This window comes from Rattus norvegicus, chromosome 6 (genome assembly GCF_021556685.1).
Source record: "Rattus norvegicus strain SHRSP/BbbUtx chromosome 6, alternate assembly SHRSP_T2T, whole genome shotgun sequence".
NCBI classification, from domain to species: domain Eukaryota; kingdom Metazoa; phylum Chordata; class Mammalia; order Rodentia; family Muridae; genus Rattus; species Rattus norvegicus.
Window position 1 is genome coordinate 133,387,393 of NC_141539.1, and position 18,012 is coordinate 133,405,404.

The 18,012-nt window shown below is 48.3% G+C and overlaps 1 protein-coding gene across 12 annotated transcripts in view; it reads left to right on the top strand.

The window, feature by feature from the left end:
- The window catches only part of Eml1 (EMAP like 1), a 172,433-nt gene that overhangs the window by 50,798 nt on the left and 103,623 nt on the right, over positions 1 to 18,012 (top strand). For 3 of the 12 annotated variants that reach the window (NR_174191.1, NM_001399711.1, NM_001399710.1), the window contains 1 exon segment: positions 6,671 to 6,807. Coding sequence is in view for 3 of the 4 variants with exons in the window: in NM_001399711.1 (NP_001386640.1) it covers positions 6,741 to 6,807 (67 nt within the window). In the remaining variant the exon portion in view is untranslated. 12 annotated transcript variants of the gene reach the window in all.

An 18,012-nucleotide genomic window follows, 5' to 3' on the forward strand; every position in this document is an offset into this window, starting at 1 on the left:
AGGGGACCACACCTGGCTTTTGATTTGTTGCTGGGATCTGAAGTCCAGTCCTCAGGCTTTCTCAGAAAGCACTCTTGTCTTAGTTAGGGTTTTAGTGCTGTGAACAGACACCGTGACCAAGGAAAGTCTTCTAAAGGACAACATTTAATTGGGGATGGCTCAGGTTTAGAGGGTCAGTCCAGTATCATCAAGGCAGGAGCATGGCAATATCCAGGCAGGCATGGTGCAGGAGGAGCTAAGAATTCTACAACTTCATGTGAAGGCTGCTAGCAGAATACCTACTTACAGGTACCTAGGAAGTGGGTCTGATAGCCCACACCCACAGTGACACACCTACTCCAACAAGGCCACACTTATTCCAACAGGGCCACACCTTCTAAAAGTGCCACTCTCTGGGCGGAGCATATGCAAACCATCACATTCTACACTCCGGCTCCATAGACTTCTTCAGACATGAATCTATAGGGGCCATACCTAAACATAGTATAATGAAAAATACATTTAGTCCAACTTCAAAAGTTCCCATAGTCTATATAGCAGTCTCAAAAGTGTTGAAAGTCCAAAGTTCAAGGTCTCTTCCAAGATTCATCCAATCACTTAACTGTAATCCCCAAAGCAAGACAGGAAAACACCTGCACATACTCCAAACTCTACATCTCTATGTCTGATGTCAAAGTGATCTTCAGATCTCCAACTCCTTCTTTTTTCATATTTTTTTGACTGCGACAAACTTCTTTCACCTGGGCTGGTTTCACTCCCTGTTAGCAGCTTTTCTCAGCAGATAGACCATGACTCTAGCATCTGGAACATCTTGGAGTCTCCAAGGCAACTTCAGTGTTACAACTTCTTGTTTCAATGTCCGGGATCCACACACGATCTTCTGGGCTCCTCCAAAGGGCTGGCATCACTTCTCCAACTCTGCCTTCTGTAGCACTCTAAGCTCAGGTTCATCCATTGCCACTGCTGTTCTTGGTGAGCATTTCATGCTACTGGCCATCTCTAATACACTGGGGTTTTCCAGTGCAACTAGGTTTCACCAATAACCTTTCATAGGCTCTTTCCACGGTGCCAAGCCTCAACTCCTTTGCATGACCCTTCAGTCCTGGATTGTCAACTGCAACTGAGGCTGTACCTTCACCAATGACCTTCCATGGCCTCTCACAATGCCAAGCCTCAGCTGGTCTTCATGATGCTTTCCTGCCTTCAAAACCATTAGTACCTTGGTGACTCTTACACATTACCAAATACAGCTGCAGCACGAGGTGCAACCCTGGCTCTCTCTGGAACACAGCCTCTTTGTGCTTTCAGAAAACACTTCCCAGAAGATTTCACCTCAGTGATGCTGGTCTCGTCTTAATCACCACTAATTCCTTAGCTCCAGCTGACCAGCATCAGTTTTCCCAGTAGTCCTTTTATTCTGGATTCTAAAGCCAGAGCCACATGTCCAAAGCTGCTGAGTTCTGCTGCTTTCTGGGACTGGAACATGGCCCCCTTGTTCTATTACATTATCACCAGCTTTCTGTTTTCCAATTTCTTCATTGCCTAAGCTTGGCTGTCCTGGAACTTGCTCTGTAGACTGACTTTGAGCTCAGAGATCTGCATGCCTGTTTCCTAAGCACTGGGATTAAAGGTGTGAGCCACCAATCCTGGATTTAAGTTTTTCTTTACCTAGAACTTGGCTCTGTTCTATCCTAGACTTGAACTCTGTGATATGCTTGTCTTTGCCTCCTAAGATTAAAAGCTAGTACTGCAGTGCCTTGATCTAAATTTAGTTGGGTGGAATCTTGTCACAGATCACTACTCCCTTAATTCAATTTGATATCCTTGAACACAGGATTCAGCTCTATTTCACTTCCTGGTGCCCCTTTAATACTCCAACCATATAGTTTATAATTTTCCTTTCTCAGCTTGCTGTGCTTGTTTAAAATGCTCTTCATGAGACCTAATCAGAGAACAAAGTCTATGATGGGCCTTTCTGAGTCTTCCTTTGTCAATGTAATTAATCTGAACCTTTTCACTTTAGCCTCAGACAGACTCTTTAGACAAGGGTAAGAAGTAGTAATATTCTTCACTAAAATACTACAAAACAATCTCTAGAAGACATATTGAAATTGTGCACTGAAACCTCTTGGGCTAGGTCTGCACAATTCAAATCACTCTCAATAATGAAGTCTCCCATATCCCTACTAGGATAGACCACTAAGCCCCATTTAAAGCAATCCACTGTTTTCCAAATCCAAAGTCCCCAAATCTACATTCTTCCAAACAAAAGCACAGTCAGGCCTATCACCCGACTCCTGGTACCAACTTCTGTCTTAGTTAGGGCTTTAGTGCTGTGAATAGACACCATGACCAAGGAAAGTCTTATAAAGGGCAACATTTAATTGGGGCTGGCTTACAGGTTCAGAGGTTCAGTCCATTATCATCAAGGTGGGAACATGGCAGCATCCAGGCGGGCACGGTGCAGGAGGAGCTGAGAGTTCCACATCTTCATCTGAAGGCTGCTAGTGGAAGAATGACTTCCAGGGACCTAGGAAGTGGGTCTGATAGCCCACACCTACAGTGACGCACCTACTCGAACAAGGTCACACCTACTCCAACAAGGCTACACCTATTCCAACAGGCCACACCTTCCAAAAGTGCCACTCCCTGGGTGGAGCATATGCAATCCATATCAACTTGAACCTACCATGCCACATCTCTAGCCCTTGAGAACACTTTCATTGTTCCAAACTGTGACTGTAACCCCAGCAAACAGCAGCTTCTTAAGTCTCACATCCCAGTGCCTACCCGCCATTTCCCCTCTGCCTCCAATCCTGACTACTCTAGGAAGGTCATACAAGTAGAACCCTACAGCATTTATTCTTTGGGATTGGCTTAGTCACTCAACATAAAGTACTCAAAGTTCAACCATGTAGCAGCAGGTGTCAGAATTCCTTTCCTTTTAAAGCTGAAGTCATATTCTAGCCCGTGGATACCTCACATTTTGTTTATTCGGTCTGTTACCAGTGCATACTTGGGCTATCCCCACCTTCTGGCCCTTGTGCCTAATACTGACATGCATGTGGATATACTAAAATCTCTGCTTTCAATTCTTTTAAATATATTCACAGAAGTGAACCTTCTGTTTTTTTCTTCCCCCTCCCCTTCCCTCTTTCTCCCTCCTCCTCTTCTCCCTCCTCCTCCAACAGCATTGTGTTCTCTTCATTCATTCGCAGCCCTAGTGTGGTGCCTGGCACTGGGCAGATATTTTTGGAGAAAGTTGAACAAAACAATAGGTATGCACAGCCTCACATTTCTGGGTGATATTTTTCTTATTGTTTCTCTATGAATAAAGGCTACAAAACACCCATTTTCCTTTCTCTCTCTCTCTCTCTTTTACACATTGCACAAATGCCGGTATTTATCCCACTGAGTACTGTGGTTGCATTGTCCTGCAGAATCTACCTCATTAATTACAATGACAACATTTTCTGGGCTCGGGTCACAAATTATCTCAAAGTGATGTGGGACAATTGTCTGTTAAAATGTTTGGGCACACACACAAAAAAAATCACACATTATCAATTAAGCCTTTAGCGATTTTTCTTGGAAGTTTTAGGTCCTTATTAAAATACCGTCTAGATTATATCTAATTGACTTAAAATGTCTATCCTTCTAATTATTCTAAATTTTGCTCTTTTTTTTTCACCCAAATTTTATGATTGTGGGAAAACCACGACTGTTTTAATCCCCAAGGTTAAGAGTGTAATCATGGTCTTTACGGCCTCAGGAGTGAGTGGCCTGGGTTCTGAATGAACTGTTAGTTGTAATTTCACTCCCGTGGAAACAATATCCTGTAAGAAAATCTCTTGCTCTGCTTAGCAGTGAAACTGGGAGTGCTCTGCCTCTCCTGCTCTGCTTAACAGTGAACTGGGCGTGCTCTTTTCAGGTAGTGGTGTGCTATGGAGATTGGAGGACAGCCTTGGGTCAGTTCCCGGTTTCACCTTCTTTGAGAGTCTTTTTTCTTCTTTCTTTCCCTTCATTTTTTCTTCCCTCCCTCCCTCTCTCTCTTTCTTTTTTTCTTTCTTTCATTGTTTTGTTTATTTTGGCTTTTTGAGACAGGGTTTCTCTGTATAGCCCTGGCTGTCCTAGAACTTGCTCTGTAGAGTATCCCAGCCTTGAACTCAGAGATTCGCTGGCCTCTGCCTCCCGAGTGCCGGGATTGAAGGCTGAGCTATAGTTTCTTTTTGTTGTTCAGCACTGAACATGCCAGGCTAGCTGGCCCATTAACTCTCACATTTTCCCCCCATGTCTGTCTCCCGTCTTACTGTGGGAATGTCAGGACTGACAGTGGGAACTACCACACCTAGTTTGATATGGCCCTGACTGAGCATTCCAGCTCAGGGCCTTATGCTTGGGTAACTTTCTTCACCAGGCCATCTTCCCAGACCCACGTCTCAGCTTTCTAGTGACGCTATCCAGCTTGTCCGCAAGTATTTCCGCAAAGCAGCGAGGAGAGAGCATAAAGGTTGGGAGGGGAGCTGGGGAAATGAGAAGTCAGAGGGCTTAGAGTGAGTATTAAATCTCTCCCTTGGGAAACTCCCTCCCTTACAGATGGCAGAGGAGCTGCGTGTGCCAGGTTGGGGACAGTGAGGACTCTTGACCAACCATCCGCCAACCATCCTTGGTCTCATTTCCTTTCCTGCCCATGGACCACACGCAGTCTTTACCGGGGGCATCTGGGGACCTGTCTCCCACCAACGTTCTCTCTCCACAATGCTGCAGGGCCACCTGGAGGCATCTGTCCTCACCATGTACGTGGGGTTTTCTCTAGCCTGGTCCTTTGTAGATGCTGCTCTATAGAGAAGGGAGGACAGTGCCAACCTCCTGGAAGCTCTGTGCCAGCAGCTTCCTGAGGCTATTTCCTCTTCGGAGCTGCTGGCTTCCTGTCTGTTCTTTCCGCACTCCCCTCTCTGCCTCCCCACCGCTTTGGTACCAACACCTAGCTAACTTTCTACTTGTTGCTTTAGAAGGCTCACCCAGTGATCGCTTTGCCAGGGTCTCCTACAACTGCCATAGCGATCTAATGGAAGATTTGCTGTCCTGGCTCGACCTTCCTCATCCGTCTGGGCCTGTCCTACAGTAATCTCCCTATAGCCCATCCTCCAGTCTTCCTCCCTGTGATCATCTGGGCTTCTTGGTGCCCCATCTCTGGAGCACTGAAGGCACATTGGGTTGTTTGACAAGTCCTGATTCTGGCGGTCCAGGTCACAGCCGACCTCAGCCCTCTAACCCACCCATCCACCGATGCCTGAAGACTTCCTTTTGCCCTTCGGTCTGCAGAGCCTGTCTTGTTTTTCCCTTCCAGGCTTCTTGTCTGGACCCTTTCCCTCAGCCCAATCTCATTCCCCATATGTCTGCAACACGAGCCCCCCATTCAGGTCAGGCCAAAGCTCCTACCCTGACAGCAGGCTCTCTCATCTTCCTCGTTTCCCTGCTAGCGTGGTTCTCCCTCACCCATGTGGTACAGTTTAATCAACAACATCTGGAGCCCTCCTGCTCCACCCATCACACATTTCCTACCATATAACCGCGTTTTCTAAGTGTGGTCTCCTTAGGACAGGGACGAGGCTTGAGCTTCTCTTCCTTCTGCCTACATCTTTGAGGACCAGAGTGACACATCCCATCCCTAGCCTTGTCCTCTAGTGAAGTGTGAGAAAATAGACTTCAGAGTCCTAGAGAGGTCTGGAACTTTTCCGGTTAACTTTCGATTTCGTTATAATCACGTGACTATTAGGTGACAATTGTATTCAAGATCTGGAAGTTAGAATTTCACCTCTAGTGGACAGAGCCCACCCATCGCTCAAGCCTTCCTTTCTCTTCAGCTTTCTCGCTTATCACTTGGCAGAATCTTTATTTCTAGCCATGGGTAGAAAGGTTCAGATCGCTAACTTAGCTGGCACTTATGTATCTAGGCTGAGTGTGTTTACTGACTCTTGGGTTTGTTTCTTAACAATTTTCTTAAGTTGACATTCTCTTCCTGGTGGTGAGCCCAGACCTGTGGGTCTTTAACAATGTAGTCTAAGGTGACAGCATCATACGAGCTGGTCACAGAGGAAGGAGGACGTGGTACACCTCTTTCTGCATCCTTAGTCCCCCATGGGGTTCGAGGGTTCTCGGAGTTACAAGCCCTGAGCTGGAGAACTTGCAGATCAGGGGATGAGCCTTACTGGAAGTGGTCCGGTGGGAGGCGCTATGACGGTGGCAAGCACCACTGTGTTCCAAGTTTAGTGCAGCAGCTGTTCGGGGTGCCGGGGGCACAGCGCGTGGAGGACAAAGGGTGGGCAAGAGGGTCCCCAGGGTCCGGGAAAGGGCTGTAAGCGTTCCTTGGCTTCTCTCCCTTTCCTCCCCACCCCCACCCCCAACCCGGAGCATTCTGGCTGTAGACCTTAGGAGCAAGGACCAGGGAGGGGACCAGGGCGGGGACCCAGGCGGGACCCAGACGCGCCCAGCTCTGTGCCCCGCCCGCCACGTCTCCTCCGGGCCATGCCACCGAGGCCGCCCCCTCGCGGGCAGCGCGGGCGCCGGTTGCTCGTTCTCGGCGGCGGCGGCGGCAGCGGCGGCGGCGGCGGGCCCGGGTTGCCATGGTGACCGGCGGCAGCCACAGCAGGGCCGGCCCCAGCGCCAGCGCCGCGGCGGCTCGGCAGGGCGCAGTGTGTGGGTGAGCGCGGCCGGAGCGGGCGCGGCCCGGCCTCAGCATGGAGGACGGCTTCTCCAGCTATAGCAGCCTGTACGACACGTCCTCGCTGCTGCAGTTCTGCAACGGTGAGCATGGGCGGGCGGACGGGGGCACGGGGACCGAGCGGCGAGGGCCAGGCCGGGCCGCGGGCGAGGCCGCGCCAAGTGGCTCCGGTTCCCGCCGGCGCATTGTGCTGGGGCCGCGGGGCCGCGCTTCTCCCGGGCTGCGGGCTCCCGGGCTCCCCGATACCCATCCCGGGCTCCCGGCGAGGGCGGATCTGTGGTTCTCAGAGCCCCAGCGGATGCAGCGGCGGAAAGCGCGCGCGGGAGCCCGGGAGCCCCGGAGCCGGGAGGCCCGGGCAACCTCGTCGTTCCGGGGACGTGTTGCTCTTTCGCTTCCAAACTCACATCTGTTTGGACAGTGCTGGATGCAGAACTCAGCAAACAAATCACTGCCGGAACAAAAAAACAAAACAAAAACAAAAACAAAAACAAAAACCTTTTCAGGATGCAGGCAGGGCTGGCTGCAGATGGACCTCCAGAATCCTTTTGGGGTCACTTGGATGGAATCATCACGGTTAAATGTGCTCCGGAGCGGGTGGACCTGGCTTAAAAGTGTTAGACCTTATTTATTTTGTTTATGGCATCATAGATTTTTTTTCTCTTTCTCCGGGTATATGTGTGTGGCAGTTTTTACAGGGAGGAGACAACCATTGCTACCAATATGGCATCTTAAAAATATATAGAATCATACGTGCTGTAAAGATTTTATAGTCTCTCTAGCAGGGTTGGGAAAGATTTTTTTCCATCGCGCTCTGCATATTTTATCAGAGCGTGATGTACGATAATTCATGCACAAAAGTTTACCACACTTTTTTTTTTCATATTGGGAGTTATTGCCTTGGCAGAAGTTCGTTAAGGGGTGAAGTGTGGCTTTTGCAGAATTTGCTCGAGTGCAGCCAGGATAAATTTCAATTCCAGACCCTTGAACGACTGGAGAAAATTTACATTGCAGTTGTAATTCTAGGGAAATGTTTCTTGCTTGGTACCACCTGTTTGCAAAAGAGGGCTGGCTATCTCTGAGCATTCAGAGGGACGAATGTGCTGATTCACTCGGTACCCTGTTTCCCTTTGTCTGGTGGAATTTGCCTTTTTCTTTTAATGACTATATATACTTACGGTTTTCATGTGGGGCAGATAGATTGTGTTTGGTTTCCCACCGGCCACTGGGGTACTTAATAGTATAGACTCATGGGAATGTTTCTGCTCCGGGGCAGGTTGAACAGATTCTTCAATTAGCACTTTGAATAGTTTCCTTAATTGACTGATAATCAATCACGTCTAAACAGCTACTTTTGCAGTCCCGGGCAGGTACAGCCTTTAGCGTGGTTCTGGTGGATTCTCATTGTGTTGACTGGGACAGGCGTGAGGCGCACAAAAAGGAACGTTAGCCAGGCACAAAGCCTTTGCATACCCCGTATGTGGGCATATTATTGACAGTTGGAGTATGAAAATGGGCACAGGAACTTTATTGGGGCAGCTCTTCAGGGTGGGGCACCCAGCTTCTTTGGTAGTTCGGCTATAAAATTGTTTCATTTGTAAGTTGTTTCATTTTGGACTCTTGCCTTCTATCGGCTGCCGGCTTAGGGCTGCTGGTATGATATTTGGCTGGTAGTGAAGATTCGGAAAGGAAGCTGAAAACCAGCTCTTTTATGCTGGGGAGGTGACAACTGGGGGAAAAATAGCTCTAAGACAGAACAATAATGGTGCTTTAAGACCACACCAACAACTGTTGAATTTGTTTCCCTTGAAGAGTTAGCTCTGCAGTATGTAGTTTTTGGAGTTACCTTCGTGATGAAAGTTTAAAACCAAAGAGGCTTTGGGGGATAGAAATGGCTGTTATCCAGGGGTGTCTTAGGCAACAGATGTGCTGGCGTGAAGTTAGTCAGTAGGTTTGCATGAAGTGAAAATATAAATGAATCCCACTCGGTTAACTGCGACCATGATTCAGTTGAAGCAGCAGGTCACAGAGATGCCGTCTCAAAAAGAACTGAATGAAACTTGAGTGTTTCCTTAGGGGCATCAGGAAGGGGGTCCTTGACTTTTAAAGTAGAGATTTACATCACCGGGGCTAGGTCCCAGCGGGGTAATATGTGAACTCACACATTTTCATATGCCCAGCTCGACTCAAGATTTTCAAAGTGACAGGGACTCAAGTCCTAGCTGTACTGGATCATCCTCAGAAGAGGCAGCACACACTTACCGAGCGGATGGCCACAAGACAAAGTACCGGTGGAAGGACACATCTGTAAGAGACGCTCCCCTTAGCAATGAGATGTCTAAGCTCACCTCTCAACTGTTTTCTGTTGTCTCCCGGTACTTGGTCTCTACTGCCTGCCAGCTAGGAAGTTCAGAAGCCTTCGAGCTCCTGAAAAGGCTGTCCATGCACATCTTTTAGGGGTCTGCTCACTTGTTTAAGTTGAAGTTGCATGCATTTTTTTTCCTTCTAAATATTTAGAATTTGTAAAGTGAGCTGGGAATCTCAAACGTGTGTGTGTGTGTGTGTGTGTGTGTGTGTGTGTGTGTACATGCGTGAATGTGTATATGGGCACATATGCATATATGTGTGTATGGGAGAATGGTGTGGTGTATACACATATGGGTGCAGGTGTGTGCGTTTGTATAGGGCAGTGCTGTATATATGTATGTATGCACATATGGGTGCAGGTGTGTGGGGCAGTGCTGTGTATATGTATTTATGCAGGTATGTGTATGCATATAAGGGTGTAGGTGTGTATGCATGTGTGTGTATGGGGGAGTGGTGTGTGTACGTGTGTATGCACAGATGGGTGCAGGTGCATGCACCTGTTCATATGCACATGAAGGGCAGAGGTTGGCCTCTGGTGTCTCTCTGCTGAGCTTTTGAGACAGGGTCTTTCTACTGAATCCGGGGCCTTCTCTTTTGGTTAGAATGGCTGGCTAGCATTCTCCCGTCCCCAGCTCTGGAGTACAGGTGTGTGTCATTGCACCTTTTAATAGTGGGGATTCAGGGTTGGGGATTTAGCTCAGTGGTAGAGCGCTTGCCTAGCAAGTGCAAGGCCCTGGTTCAGTCCTCAGCTCAAAAAAAAAAAAAAATAGTGGGGATTCAAACTAAGCCATCTCCTTAGCCCCACAAATGCTTCTTAACGTTGTAATGAAAACAGTGTTCTGAAAAGTGGGCTCTAGCTATCCTCCGAGAAGAGTTTTTATTTTTAATTTTTATCACATTTATTTCTGTAGTGTGTGTGTGTCTGTGTGTCTGTGTGTCTGTCCCTTCAGGCCAGAATACAACTTGAGAAAGTAGGTTCTCTCCATCTACCTAATGTGGACACCAGGGATGAAACCCGGGTCCTCCGTCTTGGGGACAAGCACTTTTGCCCAGCGAGCCATCTCACCAACCCTTATCTTATTTTTATTAATTCATTTCTATAGTTCTGGGAAGCAAATAGTTTTACCACACCAAAAAGTACCCATGGTAACCATTCGAAATTGGTACCATTGCCCTAGCCCCTGACAACCGTTAATCCTCTATGGATTCCGGATATTAAAAAAAAAAAGTTTTTATAAAAGACGTGTTTTAATTTTGCATATGTACATTTCCGTAGAGGGTTATGTGACCTGAATTCAGGTGCTTGTGGAAGCCAGAGGTGCCCGGTCCCCTGCACCTGGATTTTTGCATATCTTTCTGAGCTGTAGGACGTGAATGCGGGAGATCAAACTTGGGGCCTCTGCAAGTTCTCGCTCTTAACTGCTAAGCTCCAGCCCCCAAAGATGTTTTTAATCATCATATATTAATCAGGTACAACCATGGGCTTCAATAAGATGATTTTTCCCCCCCTGATATGGGTAATGCTAGACCAACACGCTCACTTCTGTGTGGACATAGGTCCTTATTTTTCTTGGCAGGTAATTAGGAGCGGAATTTCTGGATTATGTGGTAACACTGGGTTTAAGTATTTCAATGAGCCTATTTGAATTTTTTGAGCTATCTATCTCAAGCTCTTTCTCCTACACTCGCTGATAAAGCAGCAAGACCCAGGAGAGACTGGGATGGGAAGGAGACAGAATGTCCCTGCTTTGTACCTGTGGGTCTGTAGATATTTCTGTCTGTCAGCTCACTAGGAGTCAGCGAACAGACGGACACTTCACTCAGCAGGCAATCTCCGGTTCTTGGTTGTTTTCTTAGGACTTTGAGCTGATTCTCTAAAGTCGGGCTGACCTAGAAGTCCAAAGGTGAATCCAACAGATGTGGCTGCTCTTGCTGAAATAGAGGCCCTCCGGCCTGCCTCTGCCCCTACCCCTGGTGCAGAGGACGGCCGGCGACACTAGATGCCACTCACCAGCCCTCATGTAACATTTCCTTGTTTGTGCAGTTCAGACCATCGGGTTCTGCGTGGAGCCAAAAGCTGGCCCTCATTTTGTTCTCTGGGTCTGTAACAATCAAATTTAATCTCCCACACATGCCAGTGGGTCAGCCTGTGTTTGAAGCCCACCAGCCTTCTTCTAGACTCTTCTTTTGATTAAACGTTAACATAAACAATTTGCAGGGCATGGCGGTGTGTGCCTTTAATCCCAGTACTCATGGGAGGCAGAGGCAGAGGCAGGTGGATCTCTGCGTGTTCAAGGCCAGTCTAGTGTACATAGTGAGTTCCAGGACAGCATTGACACTTTTTTTTTCTTTTTCTTTTTTTCGGAGCTGGGGACCGAACCCAGGGCCTTGCGCTTGCTAGGCAAGCGCTCTACCACTGAGCTAAATCCCCAACCCTCATTGACACCTTTTTGAGGGTGCAGGGGGGAGGAAGGTAAATTGCTCATTCTGCACTGTTCTAGACCCCTAATCTTGATTTGTGTCACCCACATTTGCTTCTTTTTTTCATTGCTTTTTAACTCGTTACCTGCAGGTGACTGTGAATCTAGACACGGCCTTTCCGTGTTTTGTTGTGCGCGCGTGTTTGGAGAACAGTGTCTCCTGGTGTAGTACAGGCTGAACAGAATACTGAACCTCTTGTCCTCACATCCTTAGTGTCGGGGTGGCAGGAACTAGCCTGTGCCACTGTGGCCAGCCGTGGTATGTTTGTGTTTCAATTACATTCATATTAATTGTGTGAGGTCATTGGGGGCACCGTGCTGCCCATACAGAAGTCGGAGGCTTTCTTTTGGGGAGTCAGTCCTCTCCTGCCACTCGGGACCCGGGAGTGGAGACTGGGTCAGCAGGCTTGGCAGCAGGTGCTTAGCCATCTTGCCAGCCCCCTGGCGAGTTCTTTAAGTAGAGCCAGACACATCGCCCTACCCATCCGGTCTGAGATGATATCGGCTGCTTCTCCGGTCATCACTGCCTAAGTTTACCGAGGAGTCTAGTGTTTTACTGTGGCCAGGTTCTTGCTCTTACTTTCTTACTGTTAGTAATTTTATTTTGTTTGGGGGCGTTTCCTTCGGTAGGCAGGACTCTATCAAATGATTATCCAACATAACCCGTGCTCTGTGTGCTGTGGGTGGGCCCAGGACTCCCTGGCGGTTAGCTTGGAGGCAGCGTGGAGGTTGGAAGCTTATGGCCCTGGCTCATAGCCTTCGCTTCCCTTCTTCCCTGTGAAAGAGGTGTTGAGAAAACCCTTGGGTTCCCTCTGGACTCTGTGTAGTATGTCTCCTGCCTTCCCAAAGTGGCCCGTGCCTTTTTTTTTTTTTTTCTTGCTAATGACCAGGGCCAGTCAGCCTTACTTGTCCCGCCTACTCAAATTCCATTGTAGGGTGATCTTTCCAGCTCCTGGAAATACTTTTCTCTCACTTTGAAATGGAAATTTGTTTTTGTTTGTTGTTGTTTGTTTGTTTTAAGGTCCCACTGTTTAACTCTTGCTGTTCTGGAACTCGCTGTGTAGACCAGGCTGGCCTCGAACTCAGAGATCTGCCTGCCTCTGCCTCCTGCTTGCTGGGATTAAAGGCATGGGCTGCATCCAGCTAGAAATTTGTTTTCACTTCCATTTATTTCTCCTTTAAGAGCTAACGGTGATTTAATAGTAACATTTAAATTTTTTAAATTACGTTTCTATTTGTGTGTGTGTGTGTGTGTGTGTGTGTGTGTGCGTGCACACTTGAGTGTTTGTGCCTCTGCCTTGGCATGTGGATGGAGACTAGGGGGCAACTTGCAGGAGCTGATTCTCTCCTTCCACTCTGTGGGTTCAGGGAATTGAACTCAGGTCATCAGGCTTCACGGCAATCACCTTTACCAACCGAGCCATCTCGGCAGCCCCTTCTTAATCATCTCAGTCCCTTCTGATGTCTGTAGTACTGGTGACTGTCTCTTAACTATGACTTCTGGTCAGCTTTTCAACGTGACCAATACTTAAAAGTTTTAGCTGGATCTAGGACCTCCTGAGGGAACCACCTGGACACTGAGGCATCTCCAAACTTGTGTCACACTGTCACACACTCTCCTGCATGGCGTAGCTCTGACCTGGAAGGGTCTGGCAGGGCCGGTGGTGGCCAATCAAAAGGAAGAACCCGCATGGGAGCGTGAGAGCGCACACCTCGCCTGTGGGAGGTTGCCTAATTGCCATCCGGGCCCTCCATCCAGCGAGGAACCTATTTTATAAGTAAACCGCAAGCATTAATGACGTTATAAACAAGCCAAGTGTTTTGTTTTAAAAGCGATCACTAATCACATAGACTTTATATCCAAAATAATGAGAGTCCCTTTCATGCATTTTTTTTTAATCTAAAAGAAATAGTCCGGGAGGATGTGGCGAAGAAAGGAGAGATACCGTCTTCTCATCTGCTGTTAACAGTTTGTCCACGCCCAAAAATCTTGCGTTGCTGAGGGCATGGAAAACGGCCCCTGAGCCTTGAGTGTTCTGAAGGCGTTCTCTCCAGTGACTCAGAATCTGCTCTATTTTGTAATTAGAAGTTTTTCTTTAATGGACGATTAGTCTTCCTCTTTAAAACCTCGGATCAGCCTGGAGAAAGGGGGCAAGTTCTAGTACTGGGGAAATGGTCTAAATGCATTCAGAAAGATGCTAATAAAAAAAAGGGCGAACGCCTGTTAAATGCTCTCCATGTCCCATAACTACCGATGATGGAAACCCTCCCACTGACATCTGACAAGCACATTTACCATCCTGCTGGGGACATAGCTCTTTCCGTACAGGCTGGGGAGTCCTGGCTTTGGTCAGCAGAGAGTGTATTTCCTCTAAAGAGACGATTCTTTGGGGGGAGGTTTTTATTTGTTTTTCTTTCAAAGCACAGTATTTATAACTTCTTTAAGCATACAGGGGGCTGGAGAGATCACCCGACGGTTAAGAGCACCAGCTGCCCTTCCGGAGTACCAGGGTGCGATTCCCAGCACCCACATGGCGGCTCACAACTGTCTGCAACTCCAATTTCAGTGGATCTGATGCTCTCACATAGACATTCACACACATGCACACGGGCAAAACATCAATGCACATAAAGCAGAAATAAATGAATTGTTTTTTTGTACCAACAACAAAGAAGAATCAGGCACAAGCTGGGCGAGGTGGTAGACATCCCTGTAATCCCAGTGGGAGGTAGGGCATCTAGGAGTTCAATACTGTCTGCACCCAGTGAGCTCAACAGCTAAGTCGCGAGATCCTATCTTACTACCCCTTCCCGCTCCATTCCCTACCTGCAAAAACCAAACCAACCAAACAAAAAACCCCCCAAACCAAAACCAAACAAAAACCCCAAACAAACAAACAAACAAACAAAAAACAAACAAACAAAAACAACCCCCCAAACCAGGTAGACATGCTTCTGGCTTTGTTTATTCAGAACTGTACCTTTTTAAAAAACATAGTTGGAGTGTAAAACCATGTGCTTGCTGTGTACTCCTGGGCCGCCGGTGGGCATCTTTCTTTATCCTGTTAGCTTTTTGGAAAATTTTTAAACTCCTGACCTTATTCATAACGGTACTGACAGGAGCAATCTGGTCTATAATATGCCTAAAGGCCCAGAGCATCACGCCGAGCCTGGGGGCTTCTCATGGGAAGCTTCCTACAGGAGGCTTTGTAGTCATAGAGGCGGGGATCTAACCACAGGTCCCTAAGGGTGGTGGCTGTATTGGGGTGCGGTCCTGGGCTGATGGTGTACTCTGTGTAGGGGGTACCGCCTCTTGAGTACAGTTGAGGGTTCCCAGGTGTGGCCCTTCAGCACAAAGCTACCCTGGAGAGGGCTTAAAGACTATTCGGCAAACTAAGCTGGTTTCCGATGAACACCTACAGTGGGCTGAGGGCAATATGGAGTTGCGGAAATGGCTCAGTGGGTAAAGTGCTGGCCATCCAAATAAGAGATGTGAATTTGAATCCTTGGGCCCCATGTATGAAGCCAGGGACAGCGGTATGCTTCTATACTCCCAGCACTGGGGAGCAGAGACAGGAGGGTTCTTGCTAACCACCAATCTAGTAAGGTCCAGGTTCAGTGAGAGGTCCTGTCTCAAAAAGAAAGTGGAGAACAATGGAGGAAGACACCGGATCTCTGCTCCCACCCCACACATGTACAGACACAGACACATATACCTATGATACAGATATGTACACATATAGCTCACACAGGAACAGACATGGACACGTACACACATAAAACACACAACCATGTGCAACACAAACACATACATGTGCACAGGCATGGACTTGTACATGTACCACACACACACATACATGTGCACAGGCATGGACTTATACATGCAGCACACACACACATACATGTGCACAGGCATGGGCTTGTACATGCACCACACACATATACATGTGCACAGGCATGGACTTGTACACACACACACACACACACACACACACACACACACACACACCCCGTTAAATTCGTGGTCCCCCTAGATATGGAAGGTTTTTTGTTCTCAGCTCAGTCCTCGCCTGTTGGGTTTGAAGAGCCTTCCCTATCTACCCCTCTAGCCTCAGCCCCCTCTGTCCATTCCTTTGTGTATTCCACAAGAATGTGGGCCCCAACTGTGCCGCTCATTGTCACATGGTTCCCAGGCTCCAGTGACCCGCTGGGCCCTCCTGCTCTGCCCTTTAAGAAGCCCTACTGTGCTCATCAGGAGTAAAATGTCAACACCGTTTTCAGTTACTTAGTGACCCCAAGACAGCTTGTGCCAAGTGGGCTAAGGAACTATGGGGGGGTGCTGCAGGTGTTAGGGTCTCAGGACGCTCTCCTAAGGAAGACTTGGCCGTCCTTCACAGCCCACTCACTGCTGGCCAGTGGGCCAAAGGCAGGAGGGACACTCCAGGCCTAGGGAAGCGGCAGGAAGCTCAGGGTTAAGAGTACAGTGGCTTGCCGTAATGTAGGGGGACGGAGTGAAACAGAGTCAGGGGAATGACCTTAACAGACTTTCAGCTGATCTTAGTCCTTCCTTCTTTTTTTAGAGACTTCTTTATTCCGCTCATGCGGGCCTTGAATTTCAGCCCCAATGTGATCGTCCTGGTCACCTCATCTGGCTAGGTGCTTATCTCTGAAAGGTCCTGTCAGAGTGGTGGAGAGGGTAGTCTGGGAGAGCAGGCAGAAGTGGATGTGGGAGCCTGAGGCTGAAATCCTAGGAGAGGCTGTGGTAATTTATGCAGGATGGGCGGAGTTCAGGAGAGACAGTGGGTGACATTATCTACACTTGAAGAGGGAGAGAGTACCTGGGTTAAGGCTCCTCTAAGGCAGACAGGAGACAGGAGGATGAGCAGATAACGGGGCAGTGTTGGTCTGTGAGGGAGTTGGACGTGAAGCCAGGATGCTGGGCAGACCAGGCCAAAGGGTTTGGAGCCTCAAGGTGCCCACCATCAGCACATCAGTAATTAAATCACCACTTAGAGAGCTTGAGACACTGGAGTACCCTTTTTGAGTGACAGAACCCTGCATCTCCCCTCTCTGCCTCTTTGTCATTTAAGATTCTCCAGGACAATAACTTAGGGCTCCTGGATCCTTAGGGCTCTTCCGCCTACCAGTGCCCTGGCTCCCTAGTGGGTAAGGCGCCCTGCTTGATTTACGCTCTTCCCAGACTGGTCCTAGGGTCTCCTGAGCATTCTCGCCTTTTGGCAGTGCCTGGCACTGCCTGGGTTTACTGGAGAATGTTCCCTGGCTCGATTCAGGGCCATCGTGTCTTATAGTGCCTCCCTGAAGACGAGGGGCGTGTACACATGTAGTAATCCTCCTTCCCCGGAGAGCTGGTGCGCATGGGCATTCAGAAGAAGACAAACCCAGCAACCGTGAGTGTGGGGCAATGAGTGGCGGGTCTGCCCAAGTCAGACCTCTCTAACACCCCGTACAGAAGCGCTAGCCGGACACTCGCTCAGTAAGTAAGTAGAAGCATTTGCCGAAAGCATCTGGTGGTTAACAACCTTAGCACGTTCTTTTCTGCCAGAGTAACTGACATAACGAAGTAGCTCTTGGCAGAGTCAGAATTCTTAGCAGTAAAAAGGATTTGACTTAAATACCACCCCGCAAAGAAATTACATAACAAGAATTTTACACTCTTAAGGAAATTATGCTTTAATCGGGAAGTGATTTGGATGGAGTTGGGCTCTCATGCTACAGCATTTACAGGGCGTTTTCGCCCCGGTTGTAGGCACCACTGTTGGAAAGCCTTAGCAGTGGATAGCATTTAGTGATGATCGTCATCCCTGTGGACTGGCTTGTAAAACGCACCACACCCATGCCAAGTCATGACAGCCGCTCCCCGGGGAGGGCGAAGATCTCATAGGGACTGGGCCATGGAGGTTGGCAGGGCTTCAGAGGGTCAGTGCCGTGGGGAGGAACAGAGTGGGTGTGCACTCACAGCACACTCACGTCTCCCAAACGCCAACGCCTGCTCGCTGTGCTCCTTTCCTGTCGTGAGCCTGCTCTGTCTAGTTGACATCGGCTAGTGGAACAGACATGTGTTCAGACTTGGTTTCATGCTAAATTTTATCTAACACCACAGAGTGACCATTTCCCAAGTAGAGGTTGGCATTTTGAAGATAGGAAACCATGTCCTCTTTATCCCCAGCAGAGAGAGAGAGAGAGAGAGAGAGAGAGAGAGAGAGAGAGAGTGTGTGTGTGTGTGTGTGTGTATTTATGTGTGAGGGAAATGTGTGTGTGTTATGTTGTGTGTGTAAGTATGTGTGTTTGTATGTATGTGTTTGTGTGTGAGGGATATGTGGTGTGTGTGTGTGTGTGGTGTATGCAATGTGTGTGTGTGTGATGCTGTGTGTGTAAGTATGTGTGTTTGTATGTGTGTGTGTTTGTGTGTGCATGTATGTGTAT